The sequence below is a fragment of the Echiichthys vipera genome (assembly GCF_963691815.1).
Source record: "Echiichthys vipera genome assembly, chromosome: 16".
Classification (NCBI taxonomy): Eukaryota; Metazoa; Chordata; class Actinopteri; order Perciformes; family Trachinidae; genus Echiichthys; species Echiichthys vipera.
In genome coordinates this window covers 25,014,000-25,027,728 of record NC_139841.1, presented here as the reverse complement: position 1 = coordinate 25,027,728, position 13,729 = coordinate 25,014,000, and the positions used below count along the sequence as shown (strand labels likewise).

Below are 13,729 nucleotides of genomic sequence, written 5' to 3'. Positions count from 1 at the left end.
GTCATTATTGAAATGTGACATCTTTTGTGTGAAATGTCTTTAAATAGTGGGTAACACTCACACTCAGGTTGAATCCAAGATCTACCTGAGATCCCAGAGAGGGGCACTCCACCGATGTAATGCTTCTCAGCCAGTCTATAGATGTAATGTAATAAGCTGCTTGTACAACAGACTGATAGGTTCCTTTAATGAGGGGACTCAAAAATCCAGCCCTGGAACAGAGCCTTTCACAACCCGATGTCTTGTGCTTTGCGTCATACGTTTCGGTAGTTTTCTGAAAGACAAAGTCTTTAAAGAACACCATTTCCCATAAACCCTCTGACTTTTGCAGGCTAAATGTCAAGAAAATAGTGTCCATGCTTCAGAAGTTTGAACCCACACAAAGCCCTGGCAGCACATCACTCCCATTCTCCAACAGCTCCACTGATTGCCAGTCAAGTCACGCATCGCCTACAAGATCCTCCTGCTCACCTACAAATCTCTCCACGGACTCTCACCACAACACCTCACAGATCTCCTCCACCCCTACACTCAGTCACGCTCCCTGCGGTCCTCTGACAAGGACCTGCTGGCCATCCCCCTTAACCACCAGGTTGCAGACTTTTGGGGACAGGGTTTTCTCTGTCAACGCTCCCACACTCTGGAACAGCCTACCACTCCACGTCCGCTCTGCCTCGTCCCTGCCTATGTTCAAATAGCACCTCAAAACATTTCTTTTCACCAAGTCCTTTGACCCCTAACCCCCCCCCCCCCCCCACCCCTGCCCAATTGTTAAGTGACCTTGGGTACCATGAAAGGTCCTATATAAGTCCAAGTTATTATTATTATAAGAAGAAGAATCAGCATGCCTTGCGTAGTGAGAATTCCAATCTACACATACGAGGAACATATGCTCAGTGCCGTCTAAAGATTACAGAGATTTTATTAACATTTATGCACATTTACATCATTATTTTCAAAGAAAGAGATTTATAGTATTCACAATTCATTTTTAAAATACAGTATTACCCCCTCAGGTTGCAAAAAGAGCGAAATGTCACAGTTATGTGCAGAATTCCACTGTTGGTCCATTCATATCTAAAAAGCAAAAACTGGAATAAAATGTCTAGCACTCATTGCTCGTGTATGGGCAGACCACACACACTTGTGCGATGTCATCGTACTCGTACGTCCTCTTCAGAAATGTATCTGTGAGCCTCAGTCCGGAAATGCTCTGAAACAAAGACGCGGAGAATATGAATAAGTACGAACAGCACGAGGATATGAGCCAACGGGCTTCCTAAAAGTTTGGATCATACCTGCAGACCCTGGACGGATGAGAGGAGTATGAGGGGCAGAGAGAGGAAGCCCCCGGGACTGAGTTTCCCCAGCTGTCGCCCCGACACGCCACACCAGTGGATCGACCTGGTGTTACACATCTCCAGCTCCAGGTCCATGGTTCTTTCACTGCAACACAAAGGTCAGAAAAAGATGGTTGTTATTGGGTCATGCATGTTATTTTATAATATTGTATGTTAAGAAGAAGAAGAAGAATTCCTTTATTAGTCCCGCAACGGGGAAATTTGATTTTTTCACTCTATTACTGTTATTCATCTTAAACACACACAGGCCCGAAATACACACACATGCACAGACAGGACCTATATACATGCAACTAGTGGAGAGATGTTAGAGCGAGGGAGCTGCCAGTGACCAGCGCCCCGAGCAGTTTGGCAGTGCCCAGGAGATGAACTGGCACCTCTCCTGCCACCAGTCCACGCTCCATTCATGGTCCACACAGGGACTCGAACCAGCGACCCTCTGGTTCCCAGCCAAGTCACCTATGGACTGAGCTAGGTGATTAAATATCAAGATTTTTATAATTAAATCATTTCCTGGTTGGGAACGCCTCAGGATCCCCCAGTTAGAGCTGGTTAATGTGGCCAGGGAAAGGGAAGTTTGGGGTCCCCTGCTAAAGTTGCTGCCCCCGCGACCCGACCCCGGATAAGCGGTTGAAGCTGAGATGAGATGGTTTGAGGACTCATTCCTGCAGCACTCTATAAAGATAACCTTGAATATTATGGAGGATTGTGTACGGGTTAGCAAGACAACTACTGGGCTGGGATTTGTTTTACCTGCAGTTGGTGATTTTACAGATGATGTCAAAAGGTTCTTCAAGGTTGACGGTGTCAGGAATCATCTCCAAAGAAAGTCGGATGTCTCCATACCCCGGAGCCTGGAGGACATAAGAGGACAGAACTATAACACTTATAAACTTATGAGGATAAAGATAGAGATCCTTTGACTTTGGCAACACATTTTTAAAAAAGCATCCTAATACCATTCTTTGCAGCTGGCTGGTCTGTAGCCTCCCCCTCTCCCCGAGATTGGTCTTCCACACGATGTCAAGCTTCCCTATCACTGTTACACCCTTGATGACGCCGGCCTTCTCCGCGTACTCCGGCTTTGGCTTGAGGCAGTACAAGTACTGCCGCGTGTCCATGGGCTGCAGGTAGGACATTTTCCCGAATGTGGACTCTCTGGCAGTGAAAAGTTACAGATGAGAGTCAGTGTAAAAGTGTAAAAAGCTGAGAGTTAAATACAGAAGGAATGCACAGGTGAACTAAAGTGCTTTTACCCATCGTCTCCGCCTGTGACTGTGTTGAGCTCTGTGACGTTGTACATCAAGGAGGGCTCTAAAGAAACTTTCTCCATGAACATGGGTGAGGTGGTGATATTCTGGATCTGAGCCTCCAGGAACACTTCATCTGTCTGGAGCGGGGAAGCCACGAGTCACTGACTAAATATTTGTGGCTCACAATTTAGAGAAATTACGTCATCTCCGAGGCGAACTGAGCAACACCTTAACTTTATCGTGAGGTATTAAACAAGGTTAGATGTGTGCAAAAAAATCTACAGCCTTTTAGGATGGGTTCACGTTCAAGTCTGTCTTATTCACATGACCACATGAGCGATTCAAGAGTTACAGGTTGCTGCGATTCTTTCTCCTGTCCACATAGAGTGATTCAGTGCTGACTTTGACCTGAAACCCGTCAAAGTCAATGGGTTTATTTAATGTTTAGTTTTTTTATTAGATGCCTGAAATAAGGTCTGTGGTTAACACAAGCTAAAGAGATCTTCATGTGATGTTCTACGACATGATATACGTCAGTAAATACCCAATTTGTAAATTTTGAGGCTTTTACGCGTCTTTAGAAAGTTGGTTGCTAACAAGCGGCTAAATGAGACTATGGAGGTTGCCAGGGACATTAAACATCATCACGCCAACGTGAAATCAGGTGGAAGCTAGTGGTGTCGATGCTGTAGTCATGTGACCGCGGTGTAGTTCCTTTATAGCCTAACGTCTGTTTTTACTACTACTGCGTTCAAAAAAATCCTAAGTGGTGTTTATTTGTGAAGTCGATCGTGCAGAACAAAATCTCTAGAGTTTATTTCCTGCAGTAATCCAAAGGAAAAAGTCTGGCCTACACAAATACATCATCCCTGCAGCACTCCACTGGCCGTGAAGTGATACATTCCTGACAAGATGTCGAAAAATACCTTTCTAAAGTTTGACCAAAGCTAATGTGATGCTCCCGTGGTCTGAGTGAGACAAAACAAGTGTGAGCATCTGCCAAAGTTAAGTTTTTAGTATGAAATTGGTTCGGTAGGTGGTTCGGGCATCTGGTAAGGATGAACCCTGGGCGCCTCCCTAGGGAGCTGTTCCAGGCACGTCCAGCTGGGAGGAGGCCTCGGGGAAGACCCAGGACCAGGTGGAGAGATTAGATCTCCACACTGGCCTGGGAACGCCTCAGGATCCCCCAGTTAGAGCTGGTTAATGTGGCCCGGGAAAGGGAAGTTTGGGGTCCCCTGCTAAAGCTGCTGCCCCGCGACCCGACCCCGGATAAGAGGCTGAAGATGAGATGAGATTCTCTCTTTTTTTGACCCCACAGCAGCTCAGCAATAAAACTGTCCAGGGAACCAAAAAGAGGACATTTTGTATTAAAAAAGACAGTTACTCTGAAAAATCCCCACTTCACTTGACTGCTCAAGCCTTATATTAGCTTCAGCTGAACTTAATGTCCTTTAGCACAAAAAGAACAATGGATTTTGTCCCCTATCGTGGATCTCCTACAGGCCGGTATGAACAGGAGAAATGAGCACAAACAGCTGTAACTCTGAGTGAACACGTGAGCATGTGAGTAATGTTCTGAGATAAAAATCAACCCATCATTTAATCTACTCTTTAGGTGACGTGAGAGTTCAACTGGACTCAGGAGACAATCGTTAAAACACACAAACATTAGTCTAGTGAATTCTATGAGGTTTGCTCAGTGCACCTTTGAGGATATTGTTAGTGTGAGTGCTGACCAGCGGAAAGTAGAGCAGGGGTTGCACGACGACTGATTTCAAAGTGTCTCTCAAACATCAACTATTTGCGTTTGAACCAATAATCACATTATTCAGAGCAGCCATTTCATCTGCATCAGAGCCTTTAGAGGGGATACATTACAGCTCTGGTCTCCAGTTACATTCATCAGATTGTTGTGGAACCAACAGATTATTAAATTACTTATCCAAAAATAGGACAGCAGCACTACATGTATAACTGATAACCAATGATGTGTGTTTATCAGTTATTAATACATTACATGACTTGAACTGTTTAAACACACTCTAACCTTGGCTCAAATAGGCAACTAGTTGATGCTTTGGAAAAGTAACACTCAGTGGTCTGACTGTCAAACTTTCTGTGCAACCTCTACTATACAGTAAGAGTCAACGAGAGAGAAGAAGCAGAGATTAGTTCATGCCTTGCAATTCATTCAATAACATAAGAACGGGCCGTGAACGCTTCTGAATGAGGTTAATGTTAAATCACAGAGCTGCATCGCTGTTCCATGCAAAGCCATTCCAATGACACCTGAAACCTCACGTCTCTATACATATAATCACATATGTTTGATTCATTAACTTGGAAACAACGATGACCCGAAGGTTAACGATTGGAACAAGAAAGTAATTTGGGTTTTATAATCACTGATGGTTAGACTTTAAAGGAATGCGATCCAAACGACCATCTGTACTTTAATTATGAATGAAAGCCTTGTCGCATGTCTCTGCGGTGAACGGAGAATCGAAAATTGGAGAAAAGTCTTGATGCATTGAAGCAACGGGTCCACGTTTAACTACAGCAAAACTATATCAAAACATCTGTTTTCAAACTCTCACAACTCGTGCCGTGTAATCCAAGTCCAGTTCATCCAGTCGTATGCTCGGTACTTCCCAAATACATCTGCTGTCACTAAAACCTGTTTACAACACTTGTGTGGAAAAACAACAAGCGAGCTCGAAGCAGTGAAGAACTCAAATGACCTCCGTTTATATTGATTTCTTTTGGTAGGATTAAAAATATGTAGTTGTGCTTCAGAACTTATTTTGTAGCTGATTTTATTTGGCACGCTTGGAAGAGAGGTCAGGAAATGTATTTAAGACGGAGCTGATGAAAACGAAATGTAATGAAATATTTGAACACTGCGTCGTTAAAACCATGAGGTTTGGGACATAAGAAGTAAACAAATTTATCAATCGATCGATCGAGGGTCTTGTTGTAAACAGGCTTTCTTATGGACAGCATACAACAATGACTTGGGGAGTTGGGTTAATCTGTGGGTGGTAGTGAAGTAAATGTATGAAACTACTTCAATGCATTCATCAAAACTTCCATATGTGGATTCAAAGTATATTCAAAATAATAGTAATTACACTTATAAATATTGGAGTTTGCATGTTCTCCCCGTGTCTGCGTGGGTTTTCTCCGGGTTCTCCGGTTTCCTCCCACAGTCCAAAGATGTGCATGTGTAAGGTTCATTGATGACTCTAAATCACCCGTAGGTGTGAATGGTTGTCTGTCTCTGTTCGTCTCTATGTGTCCTGTGATAGACTGTCGTCCTGTCCAGGGTGGACCCCACCTCACGCCCGATGTCAGCTGGGATCTGCTCCAGCCCCCCACGACCCCGACCCCGGGATAAGCGGTTGAAGGTGAATGAATGAACACTTATTATTATTAAAGAATGGCTCCTACACATCTATTACTTCAATACATTAAGACTTTGATTTTCTCTGCCCCGTTGAGGCATGCGACAAAAAAAAAAACATGAATTCAAGGCAACACTCAGTGAGTAACTGAGCTTCAAATGGTCATTTAGAGGGTGAAGTATTCCTTTATTTGGCCCGTTGCGTCCCACTGGAACCTTCAACCCACTAGTTCAAAAGCTAAAAACGAGATCCAAAAGCATTTTAAGCAACATCATTCAAATCTGCAATGTGACGTAATCATTTACATCTTGACAATTGACGACAATCATAATGCATGCTCATAATCACCCCAAAGATGATGCAATTGCATAATCAACGCGATCCCCGCCCACCACAATTTGACACCACAAGCTTGAATTAAAAAAAAGGTCCAAGCCCTGTGTGGGATGAGTTTGCAAGAAAGCATGAGCATCCAAAGAAAGGGCAAAAGAAAAACAATGGAAAGTTCACATCGAGGCGTTCAACTGAAGAATAGCTTTAAACGTCCAGCGGGCGTTTTTACGGCTCACGGATTACTTTCCATTCTTCTGCTTTGCCCCTTTCTACTGGCCCCAGAAAGACAAAAGTCTGCAGCACCAAAAAGGGTTAAGAGAAGCTAATGTTCAGCGATGAAAACAGAAGGAACAATTACCACAGAACTGAGGTCGCTCTAATGGAGAAAATAAAATACAAGACAATAATGAACAAATGAGGTTACATGCCAAAAGGTGATGACAATGAATATTTGCGTACGGCTAACGTGTAGAAAAGCTACTGGAATGAAAATGAGGAAAAAGGGAAAAAGCTCGTCGCCCCTGTGAGGAAAACGCTTGATCTCCAGCTCTTGAAACAACAATAATAGAACTTTACGGGATGTTTATTCTTACATTTCTGGAGGTACAAGTGTTTTCCAGGGGACCGTTCTTTTACTAACTGCCCCCGTGAGGATATGGAAATGTTCCAGACTATGAAATGAAATACGATGTGAAGCACGTTGTATAACTCGCATGTCATACAATACGGTTCTTCTATTTGCGGAACGACGTGGTGACAGATACGAGAGCGCAGAGGCCGTATGTTGACATTTTATATCATGCTGCTGCTGCTGCTGCTGCTGCTGCTGCTGCGGTTATTTGAGCACTTACCTCTGCATTGTAGAACTTCGTCTTCACGTCCAGCGGCTTCAAAACCTGATTGAAAATAGATTGCAAGCTGAACGCTGTCGTTTTCTCACACTGTACGTCCATTCGGCAGAACAAATGTTACCATGTGAAAATTACTCATCAGACAGGAAATCTTCAGCTTAGTAAAGGGGAAAATAAGGAAATCTGAGGGATAGTGAGGACAAGTTGTTACAGAGAAAGGAAAAGCGGAACAATTCAGACGCAAACTGAGCGCTGAAGGCTGAGAGACATACAAGCCAGAGCTCGCGTGGTAATTGCGTTTACTCTGTTGTGGACCTGTGACATTTCTCAGGTCTCCTCCAAGCTTACACAGGAGTTCACCGTCGTTATCTAATGAGAACGCTCAAATATCACAAATCAACCACAAAAAAATCTGTTTTAGAAAAGAGTTTTATTCCATCTTCCCATCACCGCCCTGAACAATCTGGCAAGAAGGTAGCGCTGCTGCTGTACGTTTCTGTTTTATAGCAATTTAAATCCCTCATTGTTTGCTGTGTGTTGCTTTACTTGTTAAAGGTTAAATGAGAATGACTGTGAAACCAAATTTTAACCCCGTGACAAGAAAGTATGATTCTGATTCTGTTGTAACTCACCTGGAATTTGAAGAACTTCCGAAAATAGAGCTTCTCCCCGTACTGAGTGGTGTAACTGACCGCACAAACTAAGCTGTGAGTTGGAAAAGAGGAAAGAAACATTAAGGATAAGCAAGAATGCGCAGCGGCCTTGTGGAGTCGCGACATCTCCACTGATTTTGTCAGTCAGGAGGATGTTTTTGCGGCGTATCACTCAAAAAAGAGCGTAAATACTGTAGGAAAAACACTCACATATGCGTTCCTATTTCTTTGACTTCGTGGTGGATGACGTCATCAATGCAGTTTTCAGGTTTCAGTTCAGCTACCGCGGAGTTTGACGCAGAGAGGTTGAGTCTCTGTGAGCTGGTCTGTAGATCAGCCTGTAGACGATCACGTCGCACGACAGGAGAGCGGTGTGTAAAACAGGAGTGTGAAGTGTGTGACAAGTGTTGGACAGGTATTGCTTTTGTTACCGTACCTTCACGAGAATGTCCTTCACCACTTGGTTGCTGTCGTTGTGCACGCTTATGTAACTGGAGAAGGTCTCGCCGAGGAAAATGTTTCTGTGGAACGCAGAAAAGTAGGCTCCTTCAAAAGTAAGCTCCATAAAAAGTACTTAGTGTTAATTGTGTAATTCTCCAATAGCTGATTTTGTGTTTCTTACCCAAAGTTCTGCGGTAATGTCAGCATCTCCCCCAGCATTAAAACCTCTGCTCCTTTGATGGTGGAGGGGTCCTCCCTCATAAGTTGACCAAACAAATCCCCTATAGAGGCAAAAAAAACACAAAACGCATGTGAAATACAACTGCTGGAGCCCACACCAGGTGTCAAAACACTTCAAATGTGTGTTGCAAAGGTAATTATCTCTGGGCACCTGTATCAAAGACACACTGGTCGATATAACGTCAGAAAATGGTGAGAAATGTCCATCCATGTGCAAGCTGTTGCGAAATCGAAACGGAAATTAAACTTGTTTCCATTAGCTAAGTCAAAATCCCAGTCCATACTAACCTGTATGCCTTTGGACTGTGCATATATAATGTAGAGATGTGGACAGTTTGGACACAGGAAGGTTTTATAGAAGTGTTTGAGTATTATTTGCACAGCAGGGAGGATCAGAGAGAAACGCGGGACCTTTGAAGATCAGGTGTCAAAGCAGTCTGAACCAGAAAGGATTTCATTGGTTTCAGGTTTCTGTTCCCCTGTCCACATACATCTTATGCTGTGATCAACTCACTGACTAATATAAGTACTACTACTTCTACCACTAGTGCTGTTATGACTCCTGCTTGTATAACAAGAGTGTTGCACATTCTGCGGTCAGCACAGAACTTACAGCTGGAATATAAAAGCGAAAAATGTCAAATTCAACTAATCGATCTTTGTGAACTTTACAATAACCCGTCACCGACTGCGACACTTGTATAAATAGCGATCCTGCTTAGAAGTGTCAGGGTGATTAATGGTTCGTAAGGAGTTCAGTTACCAGCGAAGCTAGCTAACACATTTGTCTGTACTGTGTTTCACAAGCAGGGAAAATAAACAGTAAAGCTCTCTGCGGGCTTGCCATCTAAATTTGGGAGAAGCATCTGAGACTGTAATCTCTATAACAGATGGTTTCCATGGTGGAGACTGATATCATATACGTTCCATACACCATCTATCTCTAATTTTGTCCTGCAGTATTGAGCAATGTAAATATAACGGACTTGACTGGATGTGCACTGACTACAGCAGCTGTTCAATGCAGAGTGCAGTTCAAAACACATATGAAATTGTTTTTTCTTGGAGGCCAAAGGCAATAACAATTATATTTATCAGAAAAAATGAATTAACATTCAAAGGCCCATAATTCATCTCTCTTTGAGATTATTTATTTTTACAATAACTGAGGTTGGGTATGAACAAGGGCGTTTGTAGGACTTGAGAACATGCGGGGGTCCTCTGCATGCACTTTTTAAAATATAAGCTCTATTTTGATGCTTTTTAACGCACTCTGGCATCTTATTTACATTCAAAGTAGAGAAACAATCCCAGAGTGGATCAGTGTATTTTCATTGTGAATTAGAAAATGGTCGACGGGCCACACAGCAACCTATGGTGGGCCAGAGGTGGTCAGGGGGCGTACGTTTGTTTTTTTTAACATCATTTTTTGGCAGTTTTTCAAGCCTTTATTAGAAGGGACGGACGGGAAATGCGGCGCGAGAGAGAGAGAGAGAGAGAGAGAGAGAGAGAGAGAGAGAGAGAGAGAGAGAGAGAGAGAGAGAGAGGGGTAGAGACATTCAGCAAAGGGCCGCAGGTCGGAGTCGCTGCCACGAGGACCTTCAGCCTCTTTACATGCGGAGAATGCTCCCACCACTCAGCCACCGGCCGCTCCAGTGGGCCCTAAGTTGAGTATCACTGGGCTACATTGTATTGCAACCGACCCTAGGACTTTTACAGCTTTATCCCAAATATTACATTGAATTATTGTAGGCATACACTTAGAGCAGGAATGCTCTTTTTATTCATGTCCGACATCCCTGTTGACCTCTTTAATGAGGTTTCATGACATTAAGATGTGTGATATCGTTCCCTCGAGTAAATCTTTGAACATAAACTTGGAAGTGTTGTCTGCTGTCTAGAGTGGGACGTTCATGAAATCCTAATGCAACCACATTAAACGTCAGCTACCTGCTGAAGGTTGCATTTGGGGAACAGGAAAAGCAGAAGCAATGCCCTCATGCATAGTAAAAACAAGACATCAGTTTAAGCCTGGTGTCCGTCCTTATGTTGCTTCCTTTTGTGTACATAATTATGAAATGGTGAAATAAACGTCTCATTGACAGTTTCCAAATCACAGTCATGGATTCACTGGAATCGAACATAAGAACACAACTTTGCAGTATGCACTTAAAAACTCAAAATTAAATTAACAAAGGGAAAAAATAGTCAACTTTTATCGTGAAAGCTTCTAAAATAGATTTCTTTTGTAGCGGTCATGCTAAGACTTTGACTGAAATCACTTCAATCCACAGTAATAAGATAAAACAGCGAGAAATGACACTACACACACAGTTCGCGTTTTCTGTTCTCCTCTATCCTCTTGTGCCTTGTGACAAACAAACTGGCATTATTAACAAAGGCGAGCACAGTGGCTCAGCCGCCTGTTTGAACCTGAGTGACCTCGGCCGACTGGAGCCTCTCTGTGTGGAGTTTGCATGCTCTCCTTTTGTCCGCTTGAGATCACAACGCGTGCTCAGTGCAGGTCACTTGAGATAACAATGGACCTTAAAATGACTATGCACCAGCTATGTGATTCACTTATGTCATCGAACCCCTGCAACGGTTTCGGGGGTATTCTCAAAGTCTCCCATCATGCGGACTGGCTGCTGCTACATTTGATCTTTCAATAGTTGAATGTTGATCAAATGTGATTCCCTGACAGTATCAAGATTTTTCTGTGTGGCATGGAAATAACAACCATATGATCTTCATTTAAAGCCCAATGTCACTAAATAAAAACAGATAAAGGAGACACCAAATAGTCCATTAGCGTACGCAGGAATCCTACCTCCTGTTGTCTGTACATGTTGTTAACCCTGCAAACAGCAATAAATTAACTCTGTTCTGACGATTCTCTCCTGCTCTGATCTGTTAAACAGAGAATTCAACAGGCTTACCTGGCAGATCTCGGTCTTCACATGTCACTGGCAAGTTGGTGAAGAGCGTCGGTTTTGTTAACCGCATCACTGTGAAGCAAAATGACATTGATCAACGAGTCAGTCAGTCATTGTGGTGATTTTTCTGTGGTTTTAAAGTCATCTTTAACACTCAGTTTAGTACTGATTAGCATGTCAGAGAGGCAGGTTTCATTCCCACACATTGTTCATGTAAGACAACAACACATCATCACCTACTGTAGTCTTTGGCTATAATGCATCAGTAAACTTTGTCGTATTGAAATATTTAGCTTACACACATTCAACATAATTTGCTCACTAGGTCAGCCACAGGAAGTACTAGCGAACTGTTGACTAGCTAGTCATTTAATTACATCTCAATTATGATTTGCTGGTCTAAGAGAAACATTTTAGCAGCTTATAACAACTAATAACAAAACATCTGAGCACAGGATCCATGTTCAGAAAGATCTGGGGTCAGCATATATCTGACTTTATTATTATTTCAAACATGTAAAACAGGAAACAGAAAAGGTCATACGGAAAATAATGATTACACAATTAGAAAGCACAGAGATACATGAATAACAAATACTTGATTTGCTTTTTCCTTTACTTTTCGACATGTTCGAGTGTACTGGTATATAATGTATAAGTATACATGTACATGTTAGTTACAGCTTCCTGTCATACATTTATATTTTCTTTATTATTATTGTTATTAATTTATTTTCCAAACTAACCCCATTTTTTTCTAACAAAATAAAATTCACTTCTCATATATTCCTATCAAAAATATATTATAATGTCATCTTATAAATAAACCACATAGACTGTAAGCTACTTTTAATTGGTACAAGTCATAAGAAACATAAAAGTGTGTTGGCTAAGTATCTACCTGACATATAATGTGACAGTGACAAGATGTTTTAATCAACTGTCAAAGAAACCAGCATTAAATGACATGCTTAAAAGGTCTTTTCTCTCATGTTTGTACTTTTGTGTATAAGATTTGCTTGCTCGTTTTACTGTTTGGGTCTTATTTTCACATTTTTAACATATGAAGCACTTTGTGACTGTCTGCAAAAGGTGCTAATAAACCAAATAAGCAAATAAACCACGTATTAATATGATTATGTTCCTAGCTAAGTTAGCTAACAACACAACAGAAACATCTAGCTGATATTGGTATAGCTCGTGCATTAATGTGTCTTTTGATATAATCTTTGAGGCCCAATAACATCAGGAAAAGCACATTTCAAAGGTACAACTGTCACAAAAGATGCTTACTGCATATTAGCTAATATAAGGGTTTAATATTGTCTTAGCTAATTAGCGCTGCTAACAGCTAACAACAAATGACAACCACTGACATATTTAACCGACGTGTCTGTTTAACCCCTGAAACAACATGTTAAACCAGCACCGTAACGCTGTTATTAGGACAATAAAATACCTTTTAAAGCGAGTAGGTGCTCCTGTTTCGCTTGATTTACTTCCATTTTGACAGAGACAAGGGTCTTATCGGGGTGAAGTTAGCCGCTATGCTAGCTGCTGACCGTTGACCTTACAGGATACGCTTCGTTCTTCTTCGTCTTTTAATTCGGGACGCTCTTGTCGCCCCCTACCGCCTGGGATGGGTACTACAACAACAGCGAGTTGAAAGTTTCTTTTATTATCTTTATTTTTATTTTTATTTAATTTAACTTACAGTGGCAAATCATAACTAAAGTGACCCCAGGACACTTTACATGTAGAGCAGGTAAAAACCACACTCTATGACTTATTTATGGTTTACAGAGACCCAGGCATTCCTCCATGAGCAGCAGCAAGCCACACTATCTGCACTAGATTCTTTTATAACTCTCCACATCTCTCTCATTTTAAAGTAAGTTCCACACCGCATGATTTTAACTCCATTTATTAACTCATTAAAACATAGAAAGTGAGCGTGCCTCCATTAATGTAAAAATCATTGCCTGGACTGAACCGTATTACATGCTAATACTGCTGCACTATACTTTAGAATGAGCCTGTGAATGTTCTCGTTTGTCCAGGTCATCGTTATCCCCAAAGCAATTTCAGTCCTGGAAATAAATACCTGGATCACACCAGATAGTTGGACCAGTCCCAGCCTGGTCCTGGTCCTGGTCCTGGTCCTGGTCCAGTCCCAGCCTGGTCCTGGTCCTGGTCCTGGTCCAGTCCCAGCCTGGTCCTGGTCCTGGTCCTGGTCCTGGTCCTGGTCCAGTCCCAG

The 13,729-nt window shown here is 42.3% G+C and overlaps 1 protein-coding gene across 2 annotated transcripts; it reads right to left on the bottom strand.

The window, feature by feature from the left end:
• Window positions 1-923: 923 nt before the first annotated feature.
• Window positions 924-13,040, bottom strand: trappc13 (trafficking protein particle complex subunit 13). 2 transcript variants are annotated; one of them, XM_083930330.1, is made up of 13 exons: window positions 12,932-13,040; window positions 11,476-11,544; window positions 8,478-8,577; window positions 8,292-8,376; window positions 8,066-8,193; window positions 7,835-7,907; window positions 7,203-7,247; window positions 6,710-6,727; window positions 2,618-2,751; window positions 2,321-2,519; window positions 2,115-2,215; window positions 1,299-1,446; window positions 924-1,213 (listed from the first exon to the last, which is right to left on the bottom strand). In XM_083930330.1, exons 1-13 carry the CDS (start codon window positions 12,975-12,977, stop codon window positions 1,106-1,108), a joined length of 1,254 nt encoding a protein of 417 aa, XP_083786456.1. In that variant the 5' UTR covers window positions 12,978-13,040; the 3' UTR covers window positions 924-1,105. The 2 variants fall into 2 exon arrangements, with proteins under 2 accessions (XP_083786456.1, XP_083786457.1); XM_083930331.1 differs by lacking the exons at window positions 11,476-11,544; window positions 12,932-13,040 and adding an exon at window positions 8,688-8,810.
• Window positions 13,041-13,729: the final 689 nt, after the last annotated feature.

Bases quoted from the DNA above. Each gene is read 5' to 3' on its own strand.
- trappc13 (XM_083930330.1), bottom strand. From the start codon at position 12,977: ATGGAAGTAAATCAAGCGAAACAGGAGCACCTACTCGCTTTAAAAG. The intron at 7,248-7,834 runs GTGAGTTACAAC...ATTTTCAATCAG, and splicing joins GGAAGTTCTTCAAATTCCAG to GTTTTGAAGCCGCTGGACGT. The intron at 2,216-2,320 runs GTATTAGGATGC...TATGTCCTCCAG, and splicing joins CCAGCCAGCTGCAAAGAATG to GCTCCGGGGTATGGAGACAT.